The sequence below is a fragment of the Nerophis ophidion genome, linkage group LG24, assembly GCF_033978795.1.
Source record: "Nerophis ophidion isolate RoL-2023_Sa linkage group LG24, RoL_Noph_v1.0, whole genome shotgun sequence".
Lineage (NCBI taxonomy): Eukaryota > Metazoa > Chordata > Actinopteri > Syngnathiformes > Syngnathidae > Nerophis > Nerophis ophidion.
The window spans coordinates 26,879,907-26,892,303 of NC_084634.1; the positions used below are offsets into that span (position 1 = coordinate 26,879,907).

At 40.6% G+C, this 12,397-nt stretch overlaps 1 protein-coding gene across 2 annotated transcripts in view; it reads right to left on the reverse strand.

Annotated features, from left to right (window-relative positions):
- jag2b (jagged canonical Notch ligand 2b) overlaps positions 1-7,825 on the reverse strand; it is a 188,770-nt gene extending 180,945 nt beyond the window's left edge. For both annotated transcript variants that reach the window (XM_061886391.1, XM_061886390.1), the window contains exon 1: positions 7,387-7,825. In XM_061886391.1, the coding sequence (XP_061742375.1) occupies positions 7,387-7,455 (69 nt within the window). In that variant the 5' untranslated portion in view covers positions 7,456-7,825. The remainder of the gene's footprint in view (positions 1-7,386) is intronic.
- Between the last annotated feature and the right edge of the window lie 4,572 nt (positions 7,826-12,397).

Genomic DNA, 12,397 nt, shown 5'->3' on the forward strand with positions numbered 1-12,397 from the left:
ATAATCCAAGGTAAAAATATCCAGGGGTTCTTGTTCAAGACCACTAAAATATCAAACAATAAAAAATAAAAAATACATTTTCACCAAGTTCCCCCTCAGAAAATACTTGGCTCTCCAAGCAACACCATATTGACCAAACACAGTAGCGTTGAAGACCCAAGTATTCATTAAAAAAACAAGGCACGATTTATCTAATAAGTATAATTAATATTTTCGGCCACTATAACATTAAACACAGTTTGAACACGTTTTCCCGGGAGACTCCCGAATTTCAGTGCCCCTCCCGAAAATCTCCCGGGGCAAACATTCTCCCGATTTCCACCTGGATAACAGTATTGGGGGCGTGCCTTAAAGGCACTGGCTTTAGCGTCCTCTACAACTTATCGTCACGTCCGCCTTTCCTCCGTGCGAACAGCGTGCCAACCCAGTCACTTAAAGGCCTACTGAAATGAGATTTTCTTATTTAAACGGGGATAGCAGGCCCATTCTATGTGTCATACTTGATCATTTCGCGATATTGCTATATTTTTGCTGAGAGGATTTAGTAGAGAACATAGACGATGAAGTTTGCAACTTTTGGTGGCTAATAAAAAAGACTTGCCTTTACCGGAAGTCGAAGACGATGACGTCACACGTGTGAGGTCTCCTCACGTCCTCACATTGTTTATAATGGGAGCCTCCAACAAAAAGAGCTATTTGGACCGAGAAAGCGACAATTTCCCCATTAATTTGAGCGAGGATGAAAGATTAGGGGCTGAGGATATTGATAGCGAAGGATTAGAAAAAATAAGTAAATAAAAAAATAAAGTTAAAAAAAAAAGGCGATTGCATGAGCGATTCAGATGTTTTTAGACACATTTACTAGGATAATTCTGAGAAAACACTTATATTTTTATTGTGTTGCTAGTGTTTTAGTGAGTTAAATAGTACCTGATAGTCGGAGGGGTGTGTCCAAGGGTGTGATGACGCCAGTGTCTGAGGGAAGTCACGGCAGCTGCATGGACGGTGCAAGCTCCGCAGATCTCCGGTAAGAGGCGACTTTTTACCACAATTTTCTCACCGAAACCTGCCGGTTGACAAGTGGTCGGGATCCATGTTCGCTTGACCGCTCTGATCCATAGTAAAGCTTCACCTCCAGGAATTTTAAACAAGGAAACACCGTGTGTTTGTGTGGCTAAAGGCTGAAGCTTCCCACCTCCATCTTTCTACTTTGACTTCTCCATTATTAATTGAACAAATTGCAAAAGATTCAGCAACACAGATGTCCAGAATACTGTGTAATTGCGCGATGAAAAGAGACGACTTTTAGCCGCAAGTGGTGCTGCGCTAATATGTCCCCTCCAACTCGAGACGTCACGCGCACACGTCATCATACGTGTCATCATTCCGCGACGTTTTCAACAACAAACTCCGCGGGAAATTTAAAATTGTAATTTAGTAAAGTAAACCGGCCGTATTGGCATGTGTTGCAATGTTAATATTTCGTCATTGATATATAAACTATCAGACTGCGTGGTCGGTAGTAGTGGGTTTATGTAGGCCTTTAATATATGCGGTTTCAACGCACACTTAAGTGAATGCAAGGCATACTTGGTCAATAGCCATACAGGCCACACTGAGGGTGGCCGTATAAACAAATTTAACACTGTTACAAATTTGCGCCACACTGTGAACCCACACCAGAAAAGAATGACCAACACATTTCGGAAGAACGTCCGCACCGTAACACAACATAAACACAACAGAACAAATACCCAGTACCCTTGCAGCACTAACTCTTCCGGGACGCTACAATATACATTCTCCGCTACCACCAAACTCCCTCCCCACATCTCCCGAATTCAGAGGTCTCAAGGTTGGCAAGTATGATTATGTGTTTTTTTTTTGGCGTACCACTACATGGGTACCACGACTGGGACCCATAGCACAGTTTTAAATTTATTTGAATAGTAATTTTTGCACAGTGTACTTTCAATACGATTACACGCGAGCAATGTGTTAAAAATAACAATATATTTAAATGATTAAATTAATATTATGTACATCATCAAGATTTGTGCATGCAAGCTTTACCTTATACTACATCAAAGTTTGCATATGACTACAATCCAAGGTAAAAATATCCAGGGGTTCTTGTTCAAGACCACTAAAATATCAAACACATGAGTTTCTCAGGTCCCCAGAAATGCGCTGAAGCTTCCGGAATAACTAATCATAATTTAAATAACAATAAGTGTAATTCCGATAGGGTCTTTGCACCGCTTGTTCGAACCCCAATTTACAGAATCGTGCACAATGTATGCATGCAGGGCGTACCAAGTTTATTTATTTATTTAGTCCATGATGTTAGTTTATTTATTTTATATTTGCATACAAATTCAATTAGACTTGCATGGAAAATTCATAAAAAAATAATTTTACAGTACTACTATGTTTACTACATAATAGTTTGTATTAGTACCAACCCGTCAAATTGTTGTACGAATTGAATGCAAAAGCCGTATGTAAAATTCACTAAAGATATTCAATATCTTATCCCAATTTTAATTTATTTCATAATTGCACATAAATTCAATTGAGACTTTCATGAACAACTTAAGAAAAACGGGAAATATTTTTACTGTATCAATACATCGGTATCATAATAGTTTGCGCTAACTTTGTCTTATTATTTTATGCAAATGATCACATTAGCATACAAATTCAATGCACGAGCTGTATGGGAAATTCAAAAAGATATAAAATATAAAGAATAGCTTTTAATTTACGGTATTATATATTTGCATACAAATTCAATCAGAATTGCATGAAAAATTCAGGAAGAATGTGAAATATTTTTACTGTGTCAACATATTTATATCATAATTGTTTGTGTTAACTCGTCTGTTTTACGCAAATTGTCGTACTAGCTTACAAATTCGCTAAAGATCTGAAATAGTTTATATCATGTGTTAAACATTTTACACATCTAATAGTGGAATATAAATTAAATCCGAAGTGCATTAAAAATTCTACAAAAATATTAAAAATATTTACTTTTAACGATATATTTGATACTTTATGGTAAGTCGGCAGTTATAGTCAAATTGTCATATTAGCATAACTAGCATGTTCATCCGTATTCAACGCGAATGCTGCATGACATATTCCCTAAAAGATGTGAAATATTTCATAAACTCATGTGCTCAAATACATATTTCTTATTATTTTAACTTTTATTCAAATTGTCGTATTTGCACAACAATTCAACCCGAGAGTTGTATGGGAAATTCACAAAATATCTGAATTATTTTATACTGCATCCTCACAAAGCATTAAAACATTTTGATCATTTCATATTCACCAATGAATTCAATCAGGAGAATGAAAAATTCGACAAAAAATAAGAAATCTGTGTTTGTTTTTTTAATCATAATTTATGCCAGTGGTTCTTAACCTTGTTGGAGGTACTGAACCCCACCAGTTTCATATGCGCATTCACCGAACCCTTCTTTAGTAAAAAAATAAAACGTGTTTTTTTCAAATTCAAGACAAAGTTATACGTGTTTGGTAACACTTTAGAATGGGGAACATATTCTAAGTAACAAAGACTTTATTTAGAGTTATTTTGACACTAGGGGAACATATTCTAAGCAATAAATACTTAACTTAGAGTTATTTGGTTAGGGTTAGGGTCAGGGTTAGAGTTATAATAAGGCCATGCCGAATAAGGCATCAATGAGTACTTAATTATGACTAGTTAAGAGCCAATATGTTACTAATTTGCATGTTAATAAGCAACTAATTAATGGTGAAAATGTTCCCCATACTAAAGTGTTACCATGTTTTTTTTATTGGTGCACAAAATCAACCATGCATGAACATCACCTTGTTCAAATAACAAAACCAAGACAGTGCATAAACTCACAACAAATTACACACCTGCAAATCAGTCAGCTGTTGCCGTATCCGTAATATGCCAATAGGGAGAAGTTTGTATTTACACGATGAATCGGGTGTGGTTTGACCTCCGCCGAACCCCTGAGGTCGACTCACCGAACCCCTAGGGTTTGATCGAACCCAGGTTAAGAACCACTGGTTTATGAAAAGCATACATTGAGCTTTGACTAAAGATATGAAATATTTTATGTACTCATGTGTTAAAATAGTTGTATTCACATTTCACCAGGATATGCATTAATTCAAATCATCCACATATTAAAATCATTTTCTTAATTTCGCTTATGTTTCAGATGAACACAAAACGCACGCAATAGACCCACTTTTAACACTGAGTTGTGTGGTCCTCTGTGTTTTCAATTTTTATTTATATTTTTTGTTTTAATTGACTTTACCCTTTAAAATCGTTTTTAAATCTTATCTATTTTTATATTGGTTTTATATGTATTTATTTTGTTTTTATTCAGTCATTGGTGGAGCTAAGTGAAGTGATTTATATTTATATAGCGCTTTTTCTCTAGTGACTCAAAGCGCTTTACATTGTCAAACCCAATATCCAAGTTACATTTAAACCAGTGTGGGTGGCACTGGGAGCAGGTGGGTAAAGTGTCTTGCCCAAGGACACAACGGCAGTGACTGGGATGGCAGAAGCTGGGATCGAACATGGAACCCTCAAGTTGCTGGCACGGCCACTCTACCAACAGAGCTATACCGCCCCTAAGTATAGTATTTGAATCTTGTTTTTTAATATTTGTGTGCAGCACTTTGTAAACATTTTTTTGTTGTTTAAAGCCCTACTGAAACCCACTACTACCGACCACGCAGTCTGATAGTTTATATATCAATGATGAAATATTAACATTGTAACACATGCCAATACGGCCTTTTTAGTTTACTAAATTGCAATTGCAATCAGCGGAGCTTCCGTCCTGCTGCAGCCGCCGTGACTTCCCTCAGAGACTCTGGCGTCAACACACCCGTGGCCACACCCCTCCGACTTTTAGGTACTATTTAATCCCACTAAAACACTAGCAACACAATAGGCAGATAAGGGATTTCCCAGAATTATCCTAGTAAATGTGTCTAATAACATCTGAATCGCTCCCACTGCAATCGCCTTTTTTTTTCTTTTTTTCTAGTCCTTCACTCTGAATTTCCTCATTCACGAATATTTTATCCTCGCTTGAATTAACAGGGAAATTGTCGCTTTCTCGGTCCGAATAGCTCTAGCTACTGGTGGCTGTGACTATAAACAATGTGAGGAGCCCTACAACCCATGACGCCACGCGCACATCGTCTGCTACTTCCGGTAAAGGCAAGGCTTTTTTATTAGCAACCAAAAGTTGCGAACTTTCTCGTTGATGTTCTCTACTAAATCCTTTCAGCAGAAATATGGCAATGTCGCGAAATGATCAAGTATGACACATAGAATGGACCTGCTATTCCCATTTAAATGAGAAAATCTAATTTCAGTAGGCCTTTAAACCAGTGTGGGTGGCACTGGGAGCAGGTGGGTAAAGTGTCTTGCCCAAGGACACAACGGCAGTGACTGGGATGGCAGAAGCTGGGATCGAACCTGGAACCCTCAAGTTGCTGGCACGGCCACTCTACCAACCGAGCTATACCACCCCTAAGTATCTGGTTTTTTAATATTTGTGTACAGCACTTTGGAAACATTTTTTTGTTGTTTAAAATGTGCTATATAAATAAAGTGGATTGTATTGGTGCATTTTAGGGCTGCAAATCTTTGGGTGTCCCACGATTCGATTCAATATCGATTCTTGGGGTCACGATTCGATAAGACATCGATTTTTTCGATTCAACGCGATTCTCGATTCATAAACGATATTTTTCCGATTCAAAACGATCCTGTATTCATTCAATACATAGGATTTCAGGGGAATCTACCCCAGTCTGCTGACATGCTAACAGGGTAGTAGATTTTTTTAAAAAGCTTTTATAATTGTAAAGGACAATATTTTATCAACTGATTGCAATAATGTAAATTTGTTTTAACTATTAAACGAACCAATAATATGACTTATTTTATCTTTGTGAAAACATTGGACACAGTGTGTTGTCAAGCTTATGAGATGTGATGCAAGTGTAAGCCACTGTGACACTCTTCTGTTTTTTTTATAAATGTCTAATGATAATGTCAATGAGGGATTGATGCTAAAATTGATGCTGTTGTTGATAATATTCATTTTCGTTTCACTACTTTTGGTTTGTTCTGTGTCGTGTTTGTGTCTCCTCTCAATTGCTCTGTTTATTGCAGTTCTGAGTGTTGCTGGGTCAGGTTTGGTTTTGGAATTGGATTGCATTGTTATGGTATTGCTGTGTTTTGTTTTGTTGGATTGATTAAAAAAATAATAATCGACTTGTCCAAGGTGTACGCTGCCTTCCGCCCGATTGTAGCTGAGATAGGCGCCAGCGCCCCCCGCGACCCCGAAAGGGAATAAGCGGTAGAAAATGGATGGATGGATTTTTTTTTTTTAATGAGAATCGATTCTGAATCGCACAACGTATTCGATTCGATTCAAATCTATTTTTTCCCACACCCCTAGTGCATTTCCTGCCATATGCGCGGCATGACGGACCGCGTAGCGCAGTGGTAGAGTGGCCGTGCGCAACCCGAGGATCCCTGGTTCAATCCCCACCTAGTACCAACCTCGTCACGTCCGTTGTGTCTTGAGCAAGACACTTCACCCTTGCTCCTGATGGGTGCCTTGCATGGCAGCTCCCTCCATCAGTGTGTGAATGTGTGTGTGGATGGGTAAATGTGGAAGTAGTGTCAAAGCGCTTTGAGTACCTTGAAGGTAGAAAAGCGCTATACAAGTACAACCCATTTATCATTTATGATGGGGCCAATTTAGTGTTGGCACTAGTGTGTGAATGTGAGTGTGAATGTCGTCCGTCTATCTGCCTGCGATGAGGTGGCGACTTGTCCAGGGTGTACACCGCCTTCCGCCCGATTGTAGCTGAGATAGGCGCCAGCGCCCCCCGAGACCCCAAAAGGGAATAAGCGGTATAAAATGGATGGATGGATGGCATTTATGATGGGTATTTTCAAAATAAAGTGTAGCATCATGACTGGCGCACGTGAGCACGCAGGTTGCTGCAAATTGAGCACCAAAAAAAAAAAAAAGGGCAACTTAATCACTCCGGCGTTAATTAAAGAGCCGAATAGTGCTGAACAATCCCCGTCAAGGTGGCGTGATCACATGCTCCACTAATGACGTCTGCGTAATTGAATTATCGATTAATGTGATAGCGAGGATACAAGAACAAAAAAAAAATAACAAATATGGCTCAAAATTAAATAAAAACTTTGACGCGTTTATTCCACACGATGGTGAATTAATATATATATATATATATATATATATATTTTTTTTTTTTTTTTTTTAAATTTGAACAAATGAATGAAAGAGTGAGAGGTCTTACCTTGGCCCATAACGTCAAGAGCAGGCACGCTGTTAAGAAGCGATGTCTAATCCTGGTGCGAGTCCACATGCCTCCGATGAATTAGAGTCCCATAGGAGGGAGGCGGGATGGCTGGCAACCGACAAGCACACACAAAACAGCCGCAGAGCCGGCGGACGGCAGCCTCCTTCACATACAACACAACAATAACAACACACACACACACGCTAATAAATCACACGCGGTGTCTCTCGGCGGCCACCGGAAAGCTGCCGGCCAGGTGCGCGCGCACGGCGGCGCGCTGGTGATGGTCCACGCACGACATTGAACACAGGAGCGGGGTTTGGTGTGGGAACCTCCGTCACTCTTGTCTCTCCACGCACGCAGCGTCTGTCTGACTGGCTGGCTGGCTGACTGGCTGACTGACTAACCGGCCGCCTGCCTCACGTCGCCTCTCTCCCAGCCCAGGAGCCCCAGGAGAGGACGTCGCCTTTGATTGACAGCTGCATCAGCCAGCGGGCACTCGCCCCGGGGTGGGCTGACAGCCAATAGGAAGAAGGGGCGGGCGTAGCAGTCACCCAACCAACAGCAGGCTTCCTCACCATCATGCACCTTCTTCTTCTGCAGGGGGGAACTTCTTTTTTTTTTTTGGAAGGCTTCCTACAAAGAAAATGGAATAATGACACATTTGAAGCATTAATGATGCCATACTCCAAAGTAGCTCAATTTAGATTAGATTAGATTAGAATAGAATAGAATAGAAAGTACTTTATTGATCCCTGGGGGAAATTCAGCACCACAGTTCACTAACAATATCCATCCATCCATCCATTATCTACCGCTTATTCCCTTTTGGGAGGTGTTTGTCCACAGGTGTCTGGAGGCACAGTGTCTCAGGGGAGTCGAAGGCAGCTATGGACGGCACAAGCTCTGCTTTTCTCCGGGAAGAACTGACTTTTTACCACAATTTTCTCACCGAAACCTGCTGGTTGACATGTGGTCGGGATCCATGTTCTCTTGACCGCGCTCTGATCCATAGGAAAGTTTTACCTCCAGGAATTTTAAACAAGGAATCACAGTGTGTTTGTGTGGCTAAAGGCTAAAGCTTCCCAACTCCATCTCTCTACTATGACTTCTCCAATAGTAATTGAACAAATTACAAAAGATTCAGCAACACGGATCTCCAAAATACTGTATAATTATATGGTTAAAGCAGACGACATTTAGCTGTGTGTGTGTGCAGCGCTCATATTTCTTAAAAACCCGTGACATCTTGCGTACACGTCATCATTACACGACGTTTCGAAGACGAAACTCCCGGGAAATTTAAAATTGTAATTTAGTAAACTAAAAAGGTCGTATAGGCATGTGTTGCAATGTTAATGTTTCATCATTGATATATAAACTAGTAGTAGGTTTCAGTAGACCTTTAAAGTGTCTTTAGTGATCAAATGTGAAAGGTGTCTGCAGTGATGGTTCACAGTTCGGGGGTGGTCAAGGTAGCTGTCTTTTGTTCAAAAAGACAAAGTAAAAATGGGGGGGGGCTAGCATTCACAAGTTAGCATTCACAAGCCTGATGGCCTGTGGGTAGAAACTGTTTGTCAGTCTCGTAGTCCTGGATTTCAGACTCCTGTATCGTCTGCCTGATGGTAGGAGGCTGAAGAGACTGTGTACTGTTCTTGATGATGTTGTGAGCTCTCCTGGTGGCCCTGGTAGAGTACATGTCCTGTAGTGAGGGGAAGGCTGCTCCTGATATGTACTGAGCAGTTTAAATCACTCGCTGGAGTGCCTTCCTGTCCTTAGCAGTGCAGTTTCCATACCAGACCGTGATTGAGCTGGTAAGGACACTCTCAACCATACTTCTATAGAAGTTGCTGAGAATTTTGGGTGGCATACCAAATTTTCTCAGCCTTCTTAGGAAGTACAGTCAAAAGTAGCTCAATTTGTGCTCAGCTTTGGCTTTGACACACTTTTATTGAAAGCCTCTCAATTTGCACGATAGTAAAATTTTTACAGTGATTTGTTTTTAATGGTGGTTATTTGTCATGATATTAAAGCCCTACTGAAATGAGATTTTCTTATTTAAACGGGGATAGCAGGTCCATTCTATGTGTCCATTCATCCATCCATTTTCTACCGCTTATTCCCTTTTGGGGTCGCAGGGGGCACTGGTGCCTATCTCAGCTACAATCAGGCGAAAGGCGGGGTACACCCTGGACAAGTCGCCACCTCATCGCAGGGCCAACACAGATAGACGGACAACATTCACACTCACATTCACACACTAGGGCCAATTTAGTGTTGCCAATCAACCTATCCCCAGGTGCATGTCTTTGGAAGTGGGAGGAAGCCGGAGTACCCGGAGGGAACCCACTCAAACTCCACACAGAAAGATCCCGAGCCCGGGATTGAACCCTGACTACTCAGGACCTTCTTATTGTGAGGCAGACGCACTAACCCCTCTGGCACCGTGAAGCCAGGAAAACAGCAAAAAAAAGTCCAAATTAGTCAGGGTGTGATGTGACAGGTGGTGATAGTACACCTACTTTGAGACAATATTTTTAATCATTTCTGTTGGTGGTGTGCCTCCGCATTTTTTCACCGCAAAAAATTAACCTTAGCTCAAAGAATGTTGAAAAACACTGCACTAGGGGTTCGCTGAGTCGACTTCAGGGGTTCGGCCGAGGTCAAAACACATCCGACTCTTCGTGTAAATACAAACTTCTGTTGGCATATTACGGATACGGCAACAGCCATATTTTTGCTGAAAGGATTTAGCAGAGAAAATCCACAATAAAGTTCGCAACTTTTAGTTGCTAATAAAAAAGCCTTGCCTGTACAGGAAGTAGCAGACGATGAGCGCTAGACGTCACGGGTTGTAGGGCTCCTCACATCCTCACATTGTGTACAATCATAGCCAGCAACAGCTAGAGCGATTCGGACCGAGAAAGCGACAATTTCCCCATTAATTTGAGCGAGGATGAAAGATTCTTGGATGAGGAAATTTAGAGTAAAGGACTAGAATTTTTTTTTTTTTTTAATTTGAAAAAAAAACAAAAAAACAAGGCGATTGTAGTGGGAGCGATTCATATGTTATTAGACACATTTACTAGGATAATTCTGGGAAATCCCTTATCTGCCCATTGTGTTGCTAGTGTTTTAGTGAGATTAAATAGTACCTTAAAGTCTGAATGGTGTGTCCAAGGGTGTGTTGACGCCAGAGTCTCTGAGAGAAGTCGCGGCAGCTGCAGGAGGACGGAAGCTCCGCTGATCTCCGGTAAGAGGCGACTTATTTCCACAATTTTCTCACCAAAAACTGCCGGTTGACATGTAGTCGGGATCCATGTTCTCTTGAGCGCTCTGATCCATAGTAAAGCTTCATCTTCGGTAATTTTAAACAAGGAAACACCGAGTGTTTGTGTGGCTAAAGGCTAAAAGTTTCCCACCTCCATATTTCTACTTTGACTTCTCCATTATTAAATGAACAAATTGCAAAAGATTCAGCAACACAGATGTCCAAAATACTCTGTGATTATGCGATGAAAAGAGACGACTTTTAGCCGTAAGTGGTGCTGGGCTAATATGTCCCCTCCAACCAATAACGTCACAAACACGCGTCATCATTGCGGGTTTCAGTAGGCCTTTAAACCCACTACTACCGACCACGCAGTCTGATAGTTTATATATCAAAGATGAAATATTAACATTGCAACACATGCCAATACGGCCTTTTTAGTTTACTAAATTGCAATTTTAAATTTCCCGCCGAGTGTCCTGTTGAAAACGTCACAGGATGATGACGCATATGATGTTTGTGACGTTATTGGTTGAGTGGACATTTTTAGGGCAGCACCACTCACGGTTAAAAGTCGTCTCTTTTATCGCATAATTGCACAGTATTTTGGACGAATCTTTCGGACTTTGTTCAATTAATAATGGAGACTATAAAGAAGAATCTTGTTGGTGGAAAGCGGTGGATTGCAGCTGCCTTTAGCAACCAAAACACAGCCGGTGTTTCTTTGTTGGTTGTGAAGCTTTAGCGAACATGTTTTTCTACCACATGTCAACCAGCAAGTTTTTGGATGAGAAAATTGTGATATTAAATCGGCTTTTACCGGAGACTTGTGCGGAGTTAGCGTCCTCCTGCAGCAGCTGTCATTTTGGCTCCTTCATTGGCTTCTCTCAGAGACACTGGCGGTCACCGCAGCCCTCAGACTTTCAGGTATGACTTTATAATCTCACTAAAACACTATTAACAATATAAGCAGATAAGGGATTTTTCAGAATTATCCTAGTAAATGTGTCTAATAACATCTGAATCGCCCCCACTGCACTCGCCTTTTTTATTTTTATTAAATGTTTTTGTTTTTTTAGTGCTTCACTCTAACTTTCCTCATCCACGAATCTTTCATCCTCGCTCAAATTAATTGGGAAAGCATCGCTTTCTCGGTTCGAATCTCTCTTGCTGCTGGTGGCTATGATTATGAACAATATGAGGATGTGAGGAGCCCTACAACCGGTGACGTCACGCGCACATCGTCTGCTACTTCCGGTACAGACAAGGCTTTTTCATTAGCGACCCAAAGTTGCGAACTTTATGGCAATATCGCGAAATGATCATGTATGACACATAGAATGGACCTGCTATCCCCGTTTCAATAAGAAAATTTAATTTCAGTAGGCCTTTATAGTGATTTGTTTTTAATGGTGGTTTATTGTCATGATATTAATAAGTGAAAATTTGTCGTATTTGGACATTTTTTTAGATGGTCATGTTGAGGTGGCAACTTGTCCAGGGTGTACACCGCCTTCCGCCCGAATGCAGCTCAGATTGGCTCCAGCACCCCTCGCAACCCCAAAAGGGACAAGCGGTAGAAAATGGATGGATGGATGATGGATGTTATTTTTCCTTTTTGTGTGTGATGATGACATGCAATGTGCTTTTAATTATTCATCACGTTCAGCTATTTTCTTGAATTTTTTATTTTGATGGACGTTTATTGTCATAATTATGAAGGAAAAGTTAAAGTAC